Source organism: Larus michahellis, chromosome 9 (genome assembly GCF_964199755.1).
Source record: "Larus michahellis chromosome 9, bLarMic1.1, whole genome shotgun sequence".
NCBI lineage: Eukaryota > Metazoa > Chordata > Aves > Charadriiformes > Laridae > Larus > Larus michahellis.
Window position 1 is genome coordinate 20,630,158 of NC_133904.1, and position 18,875 is coordinate 20,649,032.

At 37.0% G+C, this 18,875-nt stretch overlaps 1 protein-coding gene across 6 annotated transcripts in view; it reads right to left on the reverse strand.

Annotated features, from left to right (window-relative positions):
* The window catches only part of SCAPER (S-phase cyclin A associated protein in the ER), a 164,389-nt gene that overhangs the window by 36,942 nt on the left and 108,572 nt on the right, over positions 1-18,875 (reverse strand). For 5 of the 6 annotated variants that reach the window (XM_074599600.1, XM_074599598.1, XM_074599597.1 and 2 more), the window contains 2 exons: positions 11,261-11,384; positions 3,029-3,258 (listed from right to left, as the gene is read on the reverse strand). In XM_074599600.1, the coding sequence (XP_074455701.1) occupies positions 3,029-3,258; positions 11,261-11,384 (354 nt within the window). Of the gene's footprint in view, positions 1-810; positions 996-3,028; positions 3,259-11,260; positions 11,385-18,875 lie in introns of all 6 variants that reach the window. The other variant, XR_012588928.1, reaches the window with a different exon arrangement.

Genomic DNA, 18,875 nt, shown 5'->3' on the forward strand with positions numbered 1-18,875 from the left:
CATCCTGTTATTAGTAGTACTCCATCCTGCCAGCTGTTCTGTCTGCTATTGTCAAGTCCCTTTGTTAGAGATTGCCTCTTAGAGAAGCTCCTTGATATGGGAACACCACCGGCTGTATGTTGCCATAATATCAAGACCACTCTGACTTCACTAAGTATGGAACTTTATTAAAAAGTACTGTTTCTAGTAAATAAATGATACTGATTTGATAAGGCTTGTCACAGGAGCTGTACAAGTATTTATTAAAAAAACCTATTCCCTCAGTCTGATTTTGAAAAAACAGGAATTTTTAAGATTAGGAAGAAAACCTCTCCACTTTTCAGACAGTGTCGCTGCTCAAAGACTAATCTCTCTTTGGGGCTAGAAGCTAGACTTTCTGCCAAGTTTACCCTGCTGACACAAAGCTTTCGGAAGCAATTAAGAATAAAAATACACTGGATATAAAGCAAGAAGTCTACCTGAAGTATGAAAGATTTTGAAAGCTGCTGAAGTATAGCAGTTAAAAACACTTAAAGACGAAGGAAGGTTATTAATTGCACACTCGTTGCTCAGGTAAGTTTGTTGTATTTAGCAACAGGAAAGGTTACCAGCATTAGGTTTCTTGCAGATTTTGATCTAAGCAATCCCCCAATCATACAGGTGATATTAGCAGAATATCCTGTATTAGCAGAATAATTGCAGGAACAGAGCTGGGTGTTAGATACATCACGCTCCCAGAGAAATGCCGAGTGCCAGAAATCTCTCGGTGAAACAGCAGGGAAGAGGGAAAACTAAATAAAATACAGCTAATACTGATAGATGATTACTCACAAAAAGGCACAACCGTTCTTGTCAATATTCTCTTCCTTTTTCCCTGGGAACCCCTCTACAGTCTGACTGACATCTGCAGAACGTGTTCATTGTCCCCCTTCCTTTCCACCCGCACCTGGATACAAAGCGGCTGCTCTCTTGGCAGAGAAGAAATGGATGAGAGTTTTCAGTCGACCAGAACTATTCTGTAATGGCATCCGGAGACAATGAGAAGATGCATGAAGCACTCCTTTCCTTGAAGAATTGAGCATACAGACAAGTGGAATGTCAAAGTTCTCTAATCTATTGCCTCCATCTCCAAGGCATTTTACCCATGGTAGCATAGTTCCGATAATTTGGCTACCCTTTTGATACCCTGAGAGTGGGTAGATAATTGTTGTTTATGCATCAGGTCTAGCAGCCCTCAACAGAAAAAAAATGATTTCACCTTTCCTCTTTCTTCCCCCATCTTCCTAAAACTCTCATTTAATCAACTCCTCAAGGACATATGATACAATCACCTGGAGGTGAAAGATTCTCATTAATAATAGAATTTGTCTGTTTTTGACTAGTTTAAAATGCCCTCTCTCTTTTTTTCCTAATTGCACTATTACCTTGTCATCGTGTCTTTCATTCTCCATTTATAACCAGATCCCCTAAAGTGCCTCAGGTGAGGGACCTAGTTGGATTCTCATGTATCTTCTTATCTTAAGGGTATGCCTGTGCTTGGCCCAGTCAGTGTCAGATGTCCGTTCAGCACAAATATCAATAAGCAGACCTCCCACCCTCCCATTCATAAATGCAGAGAATACAACAGCCTGAAATTTCACACTCTTTCAAAACCTGTTTGGGGAGAAGGTGGGTTACATGAGAACAATAAAGTTTTAGAGGTCACTGGTATCTATGACAACTATTTGTTTTGCTTTCCTCCTCCAGCTGTCTTTTTTTGTATCCATCAGCATCATACCAGACTTCGAGAAGTCACAAGATGCTCACTGTGACACATTTTCAGTAACATACAAACAGAATTTCATTTCTTCAGAAGGCTCAAGATGTATTGATGATTATTTATATATTTTACTAGTGAAACTATACACTTTTACCAAGTCTAATATATTGTTGGATATATATTACTTTTATATATATTAATATATATAAATATATATTAATATACCTAGCTTCAAGTGTTTTTACCAGAGAATTAGCAAGTTTCAAGTAAAAATGAGCAAAACAATGTATTCTCTTTTAATCTGTTACAAACCACTAAGTTATTTTGATTGAAATTTTGCTCAAGAAACATACTTAGAAAATAAGATGGCCATTAAAATACAGCTGCATTATAAAAGCTGAAATCAGATTATAGGAATTACTGGGTAACGTTTATAATAGGAAGTACGTATTTTACGGTGAGCTTATATGAATGCATTTATGATATGCAGGACCATGCTGGCGATGAGCATACACAGTTAGCGTAGAGAACTGACAGTAAATAATCATAGAATCATAGGGTTGGAAGAGACCTCTGGAGATCATCCAGTCCAACCCCCTGCTGGAGCAGGGTCACCCAGAGTAGGTTACACACAGGAATGCATCCAGGCGGGTTTGGAATGTCTCCAGAGACAGAGACTCCACCACCTCTCTGGGGAGCCTGTGCCAGGGCTCTGACACCGTCACAGGAAAGAAGTTCCTCCTCATGTTTAGGTGGAACTTCCTATGCTCAAGTTTGTGCCTGTTACCTCTTGTCCTGTCGCTGGGCACCACTGAAAAGAGCCTGGCCCCATCCTCCTGACACCCACCCTTTAAGTATTTATAAGATCCCCCCTCAGTCGTCTTTTTTCCAGACTGAAAAGACCCAAATCCCTCAGCCTTTCTTCACAAGAGAGGTGTTCCAGTCCTCTAATCATCTTGGTAGCTCTCTGCTGCACCCTCTCCAGCAGTTCCCTGTCCCTGAAAATATGGGAGCTGACTCCTAGGTAATTAGGAGAAGAAAGTGATGGAAAGAACACAAAAAAACCAAGTCCAAAATTAAAAGACACATGGTTTTCTGTATTTCTGCATCTGCATATTTTTGAAGAACATTTTTGTTTGAGAATACAGCGTTTCAAAAGTCTTCTTGACTATGGACACAAACTACTCTTACTAAGTTAAGAGTTAAAGTAGTTTGTTCCTTCTTAAATCATTGCAAATTTCTTTCTCAGTAGTGAAGAAGTTTACAGAAGTTTCACTATTTTTTTTTAACCTGATCAGGTCTTGGACTCTGCTGTTGAAGGCTTCCACTTGCGAGGATTTACTTTTCACTTCCTGTAGTATCTTCAGTGCAGCAGAGTGGTTGTTTCCATCGGGGAACCTGGAGATTAGACATCTGAAAATCACAGCAGTTATCCTCAGAAGTCCTGTTGTTAAATCTTCAAATACCTGCTTATTTGCACTTCTGCCTGAAGTAGCATTATGGTCATCTGGAACACTAACCTAAGTAAAGAAAAAAATAAAAAAAGAGAAAACAACCAGAATTCAGTAAAAAAAAAATAAAACGAGGTTTGTAGAAAAGCTCTAGAAATTTGCATATGAGTACATCAAAATAATAATAAAGTAGCATATTCTAGCAGTACTGATGGACATTAAAGCATTTCAGGTACAAGAAAAGGCCTATACCCCTTATGCAGATAATACAAGCTGAAACAGAATAAATCAAGTCAAAACAGCGCTTAGTGTATGAGAACTAAAGGAAGCCTTATAGCAGCAGAGTATTTCATTAGTATGATTCTGCTGTCCTTATGCATACACAAGATTTTTGATGAGTCACTAGCAAAACCAATTAATTATTTTTTAAACTTGACTTCACTTAAACGACCTACTGAGATGGTTCATATTGACTACTACAACATGTTACCATGAAGATCTACTGAATGTCTCGGATACACAAAGCGTCCAGTTATACAGAAGAGAGAGCTATTTTCTGTGGAAGGAATAGCATTTACTGTTGGATGGTATTCCCCTACTTGACTTTGGAAAACCACTTCTCAGTCGAGCAGTTTACTACTGAAGCTAACCCAAAGTAGCTAAGTATTTCACAGAGCTAAGTACTCCTCAAAGGCAAGAAGACCCTTAAGGCACGGCTCCAAATCTTTCTTTGATTCACATTTCTCTTATCCATCTTTTTTCAAATAGAAAGAGAACTTCTAAATCTTCCAAAGTCTACAAAAACAGAGAGAGTCCTGATTTTGTAAAAAATCAACGGCCGCTGAAGTAGAAATTTCTGCCAGGGAGGGAAAGAGGCACATAACCTCGCCCCATCCTGACTAAATATGATGTGAAGAATCTAACCCCTGCCCCGCCTCCAAAAAAAACCCCTCAAACAGACCAACTCAAAAAACAACGAAGGAACTATCTGAGAAGACAGAAAAATTGCACAAATTCTAGGGCACAACCTGCCATACTGGAACATCATAAAGGATGACATGAATAATACAGTTCTAAAAGATGCATTGGGAAATGCTGTCCACCCACAAATCTCAAATTAGGCACTGGGAAAGTCCGAGCGCTTTTACAGATACCTTTGTATTTTAACTATTAAGGAGACCAGGAAAAACCTGTCCCATGAATAAGACCTGAGCATCTCAATACAAAACATCACCTGATGACCATCGCACTTGTCCATCAGATGTCAGTCACCTGTCAGTCACGTCTGAAACACAACCTGCAGTTCTCTCTCAACAGACCTCAGAGGAATGGAATTGCATTTTTCTAAATCATTAAAATAGAGCCCCCTCCTTAAAAAGACACTGAAGTTGAGATGTACAACACCTAAATCTGAAGGCAAATCTACACGCAGGACACAGATCTGGAAGGATATTCTCACGGAGAGTATATTTTTTTAAAAATTTTTCAGTTTACTTTCTTTTTTCATTTTTGCAGTCCAAGATAATTTAAATCAGCTGAAAATGGTGCCCTATAATGATCAAACAGTGAGTGAAATGTGTGTGGAAGTCCTGCAGTTCTACAGGCAGAATACTGGCAGACAGATGCACCAACCAAGACTCGGGGCTCCCGCGTACATTCACTGGGCTGAACGCTGCTGGACTCCCCCTACCCACAGATCTCCGTGGAACCGACTTGATGAAACAGCTTGAGGCTTTCAACACTGTAATTAATAATCAATACTGGCTGAAATTTTATTTTCATTCCAGGTTAAAACCATCTACATGAAAGGGGGGCCACAGAAAATCATTCCTCCCTGTATAGGTACCAGGAGGGATTTGGTAACACTTGGTGACAAAGAACAACATGCACATTTCTTTATTATTCATTAGCTCTGAGCCTTGTGTTGGTACTTAAAACTCATTGTAATAGTCTGTTTCTGGTGACGAGCCAAGTGAGCAAGTGAGACGTCTTTAGCTGCTTATTCAAGTTCAATAGGAAAAATAATATTATGTTGCTCCAGTAACTTCTGTTGACTAAAATAATTCATGCCTAATGATTCTAATTGCCTACCGAAATAGATGGATTAAGCTTTGCAACGTATAAATCAATTTAAATGTGTGGACTTTCTACTAGGAACACCAAGTTTTAAAAATTGGTAACAAATGCTACTCACTGCTTTTTCACCAAAGAAAAAAAATTACATATAACTTATTTCTTAAAAGATTTAATCATATTTTGCAGAAGAGCCTTCCATTTCCTGTAGTGAACGGTTCTATAAACAGATAATGTCTACTTTTGTATTCTAGTTGAATGCACATGAGAACTCTATTTTCTAAGTATATAGCCCTTCGCTACACAAGTTCACGCTTTAATTAAAACTGTTCTTTCCAATTTGTAAAATAAACAGATCTGGCACTCTTAATACAATCATTTATTCCAGAGCTGATTTTTCACATTCGATTTTTGGAGAAAGTGTGCATGTATTAATATAAAGTGAGAACAAATATGGTTTTTATACTGTGTATGTGAAAGAGGAGATAGAAGGAAATACTGTTTTACAGAAACTGGGTAAATTTGAACATAATTCCTACCTTTAATATTTTCCATTTATATGAACAAAGATCAGCTCTTTTACTGAAGAAGTAATTAATGGGATAGTGTGAAAATGTGTTGAGATTTATGTTCAAAATTAATTAGGGTGCTTGCAGAAGTGATGTGTTACTTCGCTTGTTGATTATTATATCAAGCAAGGGGGTAGGAAATCTTAAGATTTAATGGTGTAATTATGAAAGCTTTCAAGCTCTGGTTTCTTTGTGTTGATTACACAAGGAGTTAATGATATTCAGAGAAACTGTGTTTGTTGAACATGGGCTTTGGATGAGTAAATGTTAAAGCATTCCATGTTTTTATTTCTGAGGCTTAATAGGTTTAACAGTTTAACTGACACAAATCTACAAGTCACTTAAACTGATTTGTCAAGTAATTGGTATAAAACATTTCTAAATCATAAAGGAAAAACAGGAAAAATGTACCTGTTGTTCAATTATTTGACACATCCAACATCTCAAGGCTATTTCAGCATTTATGACGACTGCCTATGGGCCTAATCAAGACTCCTATTTTTCTTAAATCAGTTCTTGAAACCGAACACTGATGACCAGACTCAGCTCTGGTGGAGTCTCCATACAAATGTTCAGCCCTTCAGCAGAGAATTCCCCTTGTGTAGGGATTCCCTTGCTTGTGCAGAGCTGCCATAAGCTCTTCAGCTCTGCCCAGCATCTAGGACTTAATCCTGCAAGATGCTGAACAATATGGCCCCAATCCAGTAAAGCACTCAGGCACACATTTGAAGTAGCTGAAAATGTTACTCCATTCTGACTCATGTCACCAAACGCACCTCTGCATATCACAGCACTTTATTTTTGTGCTAACAAAAAAAAAAAAAATACAGTTTCCAGTTAGAAACATAGAGCTTTATTATCGAAAACTCATTTATGTTTTCATTTGTCTTGTAAAAAGCATAATCCTTCACAGCCGTAAAAACCGTTAAATATAGAGCTGCTAAACCTAAACAGAAAACCTTTTGAAGCACCCAATTTCTGTATTTTGGTCACTTATGTTGTATTCTTCTCCTGCTAACAGTGGTGATTTTGTGCTTCTTGCACATGAAAGTCATTGGGCTTGCTTCAAAAACGCTCTGGAAAACATATACTTTCAAAATAGTATCTATCAGGTGTCAGACTTTCTACATAGTAACTAGTGAACTAAAGAAATGGAAATGGCCTGGGAAGCCTATGGGCTTGAGATGGTGCAGAAGGTTCCACTTTTTAAATTCCCTACCCTTAAATACTTTAGTAAGTCATTATTATACTGCAGTAAGTCATTATTTCTCCCATTATTACAGATCCCAGCTCTACTTTCAAGATTTACTACAGGATTAACACACTGGCTTCCTACTGAAGCAAACAGGCAAAATATAAGTTTTTGGTCTTTTAAAAGTTACATTATTAAAAAGGAAGAAAAAGTTTTTGCGCTTTTTTTACGTTGCCAACACTGACTGAAGGGCATTAAAATGACCCGATCCACAGAGCCTGACATCTACCCGAGGAACTTTTTTGCCAACCTCGATACTTCCAGATGCTGGTCCTCAGGTCTCCAACTAGAATCGAAACCAGAAGGAGAGCAGATTTTTTCAGATGTCCCAGTGACCTGGAAGGTAGAACTGCCCCCCACCCGTCTCGTTATGAGGGACTGGGGCAGTGTCAGTGCCACAAGCGCTGAAGGCCATGGAGACAGAACGTCATTTCAAAATGCACCACAACAGCCGACAAGCACGGACATGCCTTTGATTTTACACTTGTCATAATCACTGCAAACAAACACGAAGCTGCCTTACTTGTCGCAGTACGGAAGATTCAAAAACTGACTACAAATGGTTAAGAAAGTACCAACTCCAATAGGACGTATAATGTCATTTTGAAGCACACAAATTAAATGGCAGTACGTGCCAGTAAAGAAATAGTGGAGAAAAATCACTTCACTGTGACTAGATAGACAGATTAACTTAAACTCAATCAAAGTGATTGCACTTCATGAGTAAAATTTCATAGGCCGTTTACTTACAATGCAGTCCAGATTTAAGCACTGTATTTCGGAGAAGAAAAATGTAATGAGCAACTCACTTTTGATCTCTGCATTTATTTGATCTCCGTTTACATTGCAACGTTCATTTCAGATGTTTTCATGTTCACTCATGATGTTTTATTTAGATTTTTCAGATACTACGCATTTAAAGATTGCCTTAAAATAAATCATAGTGATCCAGTTTGAATTTTTCAAAATTTCAACCAGAGCTATAAATGGCAACCAACTCTGGCAAGTCAGACTGCTGGGGAGAGAGGGGCAAGACTTTTCTGTCTTTTTTTTTTTTGGCTTTTCAATTCTGAAATCAAGCATATATGTTGCAGGTTTACCTAAAATTATCTACTCAAAGGAAAAAAAAAAAATCTGATTTTAGCCTTTGGCAATTAATCTTAAACAGAAAGAAAAACAGCTTAAAATTTTTATTGCATGTGGAGGATATTAGCAATAAGGCACATGAATAAATAAAGTGCATAGCAGTGACTACCTTAAGCTAGTCATTTGCAATTCTATGTTGCATGCAATTGAAAATGAAGCACGAAAGAATCCATGTAATTTTGCATATTTATGTGAACAAAGAAATATAACAACAAAAATGTCTTAATATCTACTTCTTAATGAGTATTGATTTGCATTATGCTTAACTGGTGACAGCAGGTATACCACGACGGAAAAGATCACAATGAATGAACAAAACCTTCTAAGAGTTTTTACTGGGCAAGGTGATCTTGTCCAGCTTGTTATCCTCAAAAGCTTTTTGAAATTACCCTTTGATCTATCTGAGAACACATAGTTGGAAAACAAACTGTCATGCTTTTCTTATCATGAAATCATAAAAGGATTTCATACCCAAAAAACCACCCAAACCCCCAATCTGTTTACTAAACAGATAAAATTATTTACAAATGCAGGCACAGATATGTATGGTTTATATACATGGCTTTTTCAGATACCTTCATGGAAAAATACATGACAGCTGTCACTTGACTAGGAAAAAAACCCCCAAGCAAAATAAAAAGCTATCCTTACACGTTTACAGCTCCATGTGATTGTTTCTTTCAGCACGAAACCTTCCAAAATATACGATTAGAAAAGTGTTCATTATTTCACAACTATCCTCTAGGTACAGGAGCCAAAGAAGAGCAGAGCTAGCAGTCTGTAGATAAATGAAGTTACAAGAGGAGCACACAAGATCTACGACTGCAGATGGGAAGGTTTGATCCACTGACCACTGAAAGCAGGAGCCAGGCTACTACTGACCTCAACAGACACTGACTTAGGCACTGCCTGAGCTGTAAGGAGGCTCTGGAAAGGAAAACGGTACGTAAAGTCTACAGAAGGTTTCCTACCAGTTTGTTTGGGTATGAGATACAGGAAAGTCACTTTTAATAATTAACTTGGGCAGGCTTGATGTCACAAAAAATAAGAAACACACTACATTTGTTATTCTACCATTTCCCATTGGTACCCAAACTTTCATTGGAGAAATTTATTTTTTTTATATAATTCTTCAAGTAATATTTTGAGGAGAAAAATGTTACACCTATGTAAAGAAAAATGAGCATTTTGTCACCAATGAGGAGAGACTGTTTTAAATTTTGTTTTTAAAATGTATAGTTCTGAGTTTTCAGAAAAGTGAGGTTGAAATTGCATTTGATTTTGATGAATAAAAACAAAACTAAAACCACATTAAATTGTTCGGAAGTAAGGTTCATACTTGCTGTATGTAAGAACATACTTAAAGGTTTCTCAAAACTGGATTCTTTCTGTTCCTGTATTCAGCAAATATTGGCATACTTGTTTAACAATTTTTTAAAACCTTGCAAATACATGTTCTCATTTATTACTTCTGGTATTACTTGGGATTTATTTTCCAACAGTAAGTGGGAATACGCATGACACAGGCAAAGGCAGCATCATACAGATCCCCAAACTAGGAATACTGCAGGGAGTTAAATTCTTTGGAGGGGTGTCTTTTAATATTTTGGTATTCAGAGCCTGATCCAATTAAAAAACGTGTTCTCCATTTGTCCGTTTCTTTTTTGTAAAAAATTCAAACTTGACCAGATTAATTATATTTTCAGGATTGAAAAATCAGGGTTAGAAAAGCAACACTCTGTTTATTTTTTTGTACTTAAATATGTACTTCATGGAGCTACGAGGATATCCTAGTTTAAGGGCCAATTTTGCCTGAAGAGAACATAAGAGACTTTATGCATAGGAAAGAAAAGTCCACTGTGGATCATGGGAAGCATTAAGCTTTAATTACACTTTTGCTGCAATTCAAGGGTAGTATTTGGCAAGGGACTGAAAACAGCTCTAAGTGTAGTGAAGTTTTCTTATGCAGTATCTCTGATCTCTAGGTGGCCAACATTTCCTAAGAAACACCCTCTGTATTTCTTTGGGAAAGCGCAGGTCGTTTGCACAGTGCCGCTCTGCGAAAAGGGAAGGTGTTTGGCATTGGAACGAATCTTGTCACTTGTAAAGTGCTGAAGGATTTCATCTCTAGTGTAATTACCGCCGGAGCCTGTGCTCCGGCTGGCTCTGCAGAGAGCCAGCAGTGTTGTGACTGGCCCGGCACAATACATGTACCTTTCACTAAGTATATTTGAAATCTAATACCTGGAATCCTCTTGGAAAGATCTAGTGAAAAACAATGAACTGGCAGCTACTTAGAGGAGAACGCGCAGGTTGCATTTGGGTTTTCTTTGTGTCAAGGACCTTCGGACTATCTTTTTAAAGTGTTCATCAACAGTCCTATGGCTTGTTGATTCTAACAGCGTCATTTAAATTATTTAAAGTATGTACATAACTTTTCAATTAACAAACTGCTTGGCTCATGAAAATACATACACACAATTTATAAGTAGAAAACCAAGACTAAATATCTTATGATGAGCAGGTCACTATGAATTAAAAATGAGTTTTCAAATAAAATATTTAATGACATTTCAAATTAAATGAAACATTAGAAAATTAAAACTTTCGCAGTTGAAGAGTCCTGCTATTTAAGCACTTCAGCAAATCAAACTACAGTAACATACTGACCTGATGTACATTTCCGATATTAAGAACAACACACATATAGACTACTCATAATATTCTGTACTTTAAATATTACTATAGGGTGAATTAAAGAAGAAAACCACAGAAAACGTTAAAGATAGAACGCTGTCCACTCATGAGAGAGTTCCTGGTACGTATGCTTTTGTAAAAGCATAGCAGAAGCAAGTATAGACATTTGTATGTAAGTACAGCAGATACAGATACCAAACACATACAACAAAAGAATCTTACTCTTTGGAGCCTTTATTCTCTTATATCTCCCTGGTGTTCTCACACTCTAAATACTCTAATATATTTGTGAGGCATATAAAAATTGCTAAATTAAAACAGGTATTTTACATACCGTAAACTGGTGTATCAACAGGTCCATTAGAAAAGTGATCTTATTACTAAAAAGAACATAGGTGCAGTTTTCTGCGCAATTATTGCAGGTGAGGCTGTAAGCGTTTACTGCACTGCAGAGTGACCTAAAAAAAATCAGAAGGGAAGAAAAAGAAAAATAAGACTGATACTCTTTTTCTTCGGTGAATTAAAAGCAAATAAATGGAAGCACATCACAAAATAACCTTTCAGCAATTCACATTCATTTCCTTAAACTTGGGATTCCAAGCAGAACTAAAAATTTATATTAAATCAATTAAATCATTAAAAAATTCAAGACAGTAAAGCCATATTTATCAGAAGTCATGCACTGTATGGCTGTTAGACTCTTCCATATTCAGAACTTGGTTTACATCCAAATAGCATGCACTGGACAATGCATTCTTGCAAAGCCTGAGCTTTCCTTGTGATATTAACCTGCTACAAATTACAGCTATACTAGGAAGGCATAACAAAACTTACACAGAATATCAGCTAATTTCATACTTTAGATACGTAATATTCTTTTTTTGTAGCTTATATCACACAAGCAAGTCGGGTATATAGGGTCTCTTTCCTAGCACAACCTTCAAGAAAACAAACACCTGTATAAAGTAATTCAGAGTACACCAGGGCCAGCTTTAGCGAGAGGCTATTGTGCAGCGCCTGTGAGCTAACGCAGGGAAGGGAGAGGACTGAGTCATTTGTACAGAGCAAGAAAAACTGAGCAGGTGAAATTCCTGTCCAAAAATTTCTACTGTCATGTTGTGAACCACTTCTGTACAGAGCCTTTCAGTGCTGGTTCCAGCGACAATAGCATCCATTGACCTAGACCTATGGCTGGCGGGAAGAGGTAACAGGTTTGCAACAGCAGGAACAGAAAATCAAAAACACGAGTCACAGAAAGCTCCAGACGTACAAAACACGCCCAATTATTCTTTGCATCATGTGCAGTAATTTCCATCTGCTCCAATTAAAGTGTCCTTCTCAAAACAGGATTTGCAGGGAAGCTGGGACCAGTCCCATAGAATATACTCACAGAGAAGATAAATCTGACCGCAGATAATACTATTTCAGAATAAACACAAAATTCATTTCTTGAACTTTGCTTACTACAAAAGCTATCTCTGTTACTACACAAATATGCACACAGACACGTAACACAAAGGCATCATAAATATATATACAATAATAAATAAAGATGGCTAGAAATTCAAGTTGTTTGTCTGAAGTAAACCAAAAGGAAAAGAACTTTTACTTTGTTGGGGTTTTTTTAACATGTGAAAAAATGTGACTAAGTTCAAATAAGCTCCATAGAAGAAAACAAATTGTGAGCACTGCCAAAAGGTCATACAAAAGTGGGACTGCAACAAACAAGTTATCGTACAGAAATCATCAAAGCTGGTATTTAACATAACAAGCTGCGGACTAATTCAACATACTTACAAAGAGAGAGCTGAGTTTTACCCTTTACTTTTCTCCTAAAATACTTTTTGAAACAACAAAGTTATTTACATACTAAGGAAGACCGCTTTACCCATTGCTGTGTTCATTGCTGTGGCTTGTGATTACTTAGCACAGCTCGCCGGAGCTGAAATGGAAGCATCTTATCAACATACATTGTATTTCTCAAGCCAAGAAAGGCTGGGAACGCTCAGAGGCCAAAAAATTTAAAGTTTTTTAATTGGTATTTCTGGATTGTCTTTTCTTCAGCTGGATAAATGATTTTGAATTTAAAAAAGTAAGTGTGAACTTGCTTGGTTTGATCTGTAAAAACATAAAGAGCGTTTATACTTTTCCTTTGTTAATATCCTGAGTACCACCATATTGCCAGTTATATTAATTTTACTGTACTGGTAATTAATTTTACTCTACTGTCTAATTAAATCAGTTTCAATCTGCAGTTCACATGATATGAAAACAATATTAAATCATTGTTAATTTTCACCCTTCAAGGATAACACCTATACAAAACGCAAGCAGCATGCTTCACGTGCATTTTTTAAAACCTGCCTTGCAACAGCATTCTCTTTTCCTATCCTGACTATATAAAGGTATTTATTTCACTTTCCTCAGTAATGCTGAAAAATATTTTTATTAGGCACCTACTTTTACTTTTCATGGCAGATTATTCCCCTGTGGAGGTGTGTTTATAAGGAGAGAGAGATATGAAACTATATTGGTAGTTTCTATTTTCAGTTGAGAAGAAGATGCTTTAAATCAGCATCTGTCATTTTATCAGCTATTCTAAAATAAAGATTAATTATATTTAAATATAAACATTATAATTTACCCAAAGTGTCAAACATGATCTTGGTACGTTAAGTTATAATTTTGTCAGACTTTCAGAGTTTCTGAGGTGATTTAGTTAGTTCACTGCAATAATGTTTTTTGATATATGTGATTCCCAGTTCCTGAGAGGATCATTTATTTTACTTTTGAAAACAGAAAAACTTCCCACTTCGTATACAGAACAAATTCTATTGTGATAACACATCACGCTTTTGTTTTTCCCAACAGAACCTCATGTGAGAAGAAGTACTTGCGTTTTCAGAGACTCAAATAATGCATTTGAAAAGGGGGTGTAAGCAAATGGATGTCAAATTAATTTTTCACAACAATAGAGTTAGCAAACATAGGTTTGCTAAATACAGTTTGTTTAAATACTAAATGCCGTTCTAATCATGGCACGCTCTGAACTATGATTCAGTTCCACAATTTTTTTTTTTAATTCAAAATTGGAAGTGTCAGCACAGAAGCCGTCCCCAGGTGGTTCGCAGTGTTAAATGGCAGATTAAAGACAGCACAACTAATTTCTTTACTTTAATCTTATTAAGGGAACAACAGCTGTCAACTGTCACCATTTCTGCACAAGGCCTCTGAGACAAGTGCAGCGCTGCGAATCTCAAGCCAGAACTTTATTTAACCACCAGTTAAACTCTCCGGGATGAAAAACTCAATACATTTCTTACTGTTTTTTCCCCCTGTTGGAAGCTCTAACTGCTCTTAATTCCAAAACTTTTATCTCAAGAGATATCAAAATCCGTTGAAATAATAAAGAATGAGAGTCATGTAAAGCAGCTGTTTATTGATTACTGATGTTGCTCTAAACTTTGTATCACACCCGCAAATCAGCTTTAAAGCTGTGTTAGACAGCATGTGTACTCAAACCACAGAATAAGTCTACCCTCTGATGTAAGGCTTTCCTCTAGAGTAAATCCAATTATAAAAACACTCATTATGGTACACATACTTTGATCCAAAAACGAAATCTCTCTTGAAACTAGACAAAAATATGCATCTGTACATTACATCTATTTTACATGAGTACAAAGCAATAGGAAGAGGATTCATTTTAATCAACATCTTCAAGCTAGATCTCAACAGTTTATATGTATGTACGTGACTTTCTTTTATGCTAGCACATTTTCACTTTCCTCAATTTGCCTGATATAAACAAGTTGACAAACTGTAACTTTTATTCAAAATACTGAGGCAGCAACAGTATCCAACCACGTAAAACCAATCCACCATAATGCACCGGGATGTGGAGGCGAGAACTCACAACTCTTGCTTTATCAATCTCAGAGCATCCCCAACTTATAATAATTAACCTGTTCCAAGTGTAAAGCTTTTTCACATTACTTTCAACTTCTGAAGATTATAAATGAATGTACTTTGATTATCAATGAAGGAAATAACCCAAAAAGCTGAATTTGGCAGTGAAATAATACAAAACTAAACATTACCAAATTTAGGATTTGTTAATTCAGTAGTGAAGTGCTCGTTTTTAGCCAGTTTGCATCTTCTGCAGCACTCTGATAGGGAAAGCAAGCCATCAGTATGGGTATTTAAAAGCTGAGTTTAGAAGAAGCGGGAGGTGAGCTGTTACTGAAAAACGGTGCACAGAATGGCTGTATTGTGGAATGGTTAAAAAACCACCGAGGCAAGAATACGAAATGAAAGAACAACAACAAAACATTTATTTTGAGGTAAAAATACCAATTTTAAGTCTTGCAGACTATATAGGCCCTTATCCTTCACTCACAGGGCCTATTACGCAACTAGGAACCCTCAAAGATTCGTCATCAATTACTGTTTTGTCTGTATTTTTTACATTATCTAAGGATGTCTGATTTAAAAAAGAGGGCTCCAGCTGAAGTATAGTCACAATTAATAGAGAGAACACAAAACTCAGCATCAGTTCTCCTTCAAGAGACTTCCAAAACCAGACTGGAGTTTCACTCTGACATTTAGTATACTTATGAATGAACTACTGCATGGCAAGTGACAATCAAATAATTAATTTACCCCAACATTTAGAGGTGTGATGGAATCTGAAAGCCTTCTACAGAGATTCTCCAGTCCCTGGCTTATCAATTGTTTCATTGCGAGATCTGGCTCTCAATCCAAAAGTTTCCTAAGAGTTCACAGGGCTCCTATCGACAACAGAACTTGTTCCTAAATTGCACAGGAGGGCAATATCGCTTTATTCTTGAGCTCAGAGACAGACAGCAAGAATAAATCATGGAAAGAGTCAGATGCTGCAGGCTTCAGGTGTTGAGCTTGCAAAGAGGCCATTCGCTTTAGAGTATCTTTATGTCCTTGCACTAACTGCATGTTTCTCTAGAGGGAACATCCTTACAAGAAAATAAGAAAGCTTGTTTTGCACTTGACGTAGAAAGCTTTGTGAGCAATCCTACAGAACTGCATGAACAGTTAACAGCGCAGATTAAACAGAGTAAAAGTGACAAGAAACAGGCTACAAAACCAGTTCTCAGCTCAAAATATTCTTAATGAAAGAAGTAATTTGTATCAATGCCACAATATCATGCAGGCACTATTTTCTGCTTTTTATAAATATAATTATGGTTCAAGCTTTTTTACCCTGATAATATTTGCTTTAAATAAATTATGCAAGAAATTGTATGAATAGAGAAGATACATTATAACAAAACTTACTTTAATCATGTCTTGACTTGTAACAAAAGTCCTCCTTTGTTCCTTACACAACTACTGCTCATTTCTGTTTAAAAGTGCTGGTCACCAAAGGAACTCAAAGTATGTCACAAATGTTAATTAAACAAACCCTACAAACCTCATTTGTTAGCAGATTTGTTAAAATCTGCAAGGCCAGTAACACGTCCTGGCACAAAGGGGCTAAATGAGTTGCCCATAGCAAATATGCAAGACACAGCGGATGAGACTCATCTTCTGGCCTTGATCTTAAATCATTAAATTGTTTTGCTGTGCAGCTCCCAGTTGCTTTTCAGTGGAAGCATAAGAAAAATACCATAAGACACTGAAAACCCATGAAATTCTGATGAATATGTCTCATTTTGTGGCGAACCGAACAAATTCATGAAAATTACAAAATGCTACTTTAAGAAATAACGCAGCTGGACGCTAATTTGTGTGTTAACACCAATCATAAACCCTACTATAATCCATTGCTTTCTCTTTTCCTTTTTCAGTGATTTATTTGAAGGGGAGAAAAATTACCCCAACACCAAATGTATCATCTGTCTCATAAATGTCACATCTTTTTCACAGTGTTTGCCGTCCTGCTGGTCTAACTACCAATCTGGACAGTAGTACAAAACAACAGGCATATTGTTAAATCTTTTGATAATAAAGCTTTATCTTGTAGACATGGGATTAAAGTTCTGAGCTGCACCATACTGCCAGGATTTTGGAGAAAGAGAGATGTAGATAATAGCCCGTGTAATCTCCTCACCTACTTGTAAATAGCTTATCCTCATCACAAAACCACAGACAAATTCCCAATTTAAGATGAGTACAAATGGTTAAACATTGCGAGAGCACACAAACAATCTTAAATACAGTAGCGTCCCTTAGGAAAGCATATTTGACTAGGGGAAGACTGGAGGGCAATTAATTAAAGGTCTTAGTTCAACTTCTTTCAACAGGGCTCTGCTTTGTCTTTAAGCAGAGAAAACGGCTGCTTTGCTAGATTCAAAGATTAAGAAGTCAGGATGTAAATTGTATTTTGCACAAAAGTACGAAAAATAATTTCAAACTCATTTCAAAAATTAAATGAGGAGAAGCGTGATATGATTTCTCTTCATTTAAAGAACTAAATAAATTCTATGATTATCCTTTGTTTTTGAAACTCAAACATTCTGTATTTAAAGCAACACATTTGAAGAATTTCTTAAATACTTCCAGTGAGAGCACACTAACATGCATCATTATGGTTTCTCTAAACCAGCCACGTTTGTGCCTGGTTCAAAGCGCTCACAGAAAGCCCCAGCCTCCGAACGCCTGCTGGAACTGAAAGTTGGGCTGCAGCTCCTGCTCAGAATGGGTTCTTCTCTACCAGAAAGGAGACCACAGACACAGCAGCAGAGGAGGCTCGGCGTCACCTGCAGCAACCCCGAGTTCCCTGTGACCCTTCCAGCAGCCTCGGGACTCCGCAAGTCAGACTCAAGCAGACTCTTGCAGAAAAAACCAGCAAGAGTAGTTAGCTTTAGAAAGCAAGATCCTGTGCTAAATTACATGCAACCTCCTGTACAGATTCCAAACTACAATCCTTCCAGATGCCTGGAGCCTGCCGTTTGCTGTAAAGCTGAATAAAATGCTGTACCGCAGGAGCGGAGCTAAGTTCTTCAGTAGATTTTTTAACATACAGAGCTGTCAGAATAGCTTATATTAATGTCTTTTCTGCCTCGATATTTCTTTTGGAAACACAGATAGCTGAAAACTTGTGTTAATAAAACAATGTTGGAAGATTTTTTGAAAAGCTTAAAAATTCTTTTTAGAATTCAATCCTGAATAGGCTCAGGAATCTGAGAGACCAGTTACACTGGTCAGAAATAGGTATGAAAAACAGTAACTGTCATAGAAGGAGAACCTCTGATACATCTCCTTGGATGTTTTTTCTGTTACACAAATGTGGCTGACATGGGGCTTTATTTACTGGCACACAAGCTCCTTTGAAAACTAACACATCCTCATACTGTCTAACAAACTTTAAACAAAATGTTTTCAGTAACATAAACACAATATTCTCAAACCTTCTCAACAAAGGTTGCCAATGTGAGACTATTCCTAAAATGAAAGAACACAAATTGAAGATGTATAGAAGATGCACATTTGAAGAGTTTAAAGCTAAATTTAGGCCAAGCTTTACGCGGCCATGCAGTACGGCCCTTTCCCTTGCAAAGTTTATCCCACATTGATGACGATAAGTCAAAATTAAAGCTTCTGCAAATTAATGAGTCCAAAGGCTGCTGCTGAGCTGCTCACCATAGGACCAAGTCAGGATTGCTCATCACTGGAGTTGGCTGGACTTGCAGCAAGTGCATTCTGCATGACTTAGTGGGAATGTAGCAATTTTATTCTCTTTGAAGACCAAAGTTAAGATATTAAAATAATTTTTTTCCCCTTGGTGCTCTTCCTTAGCATTTCACACTTGTCCCATAACATATTAACAGCCAGTTTTAATCCAAACCCTCACAACAATATTAAAATATACCTACAAACAGATGATGACAATGGGACATAATAGGATATACTGGGCTTGGTTCATCTTGTACTAAAACCATCCCTACCTCTGCTCTGAAAGCACGTTTGTG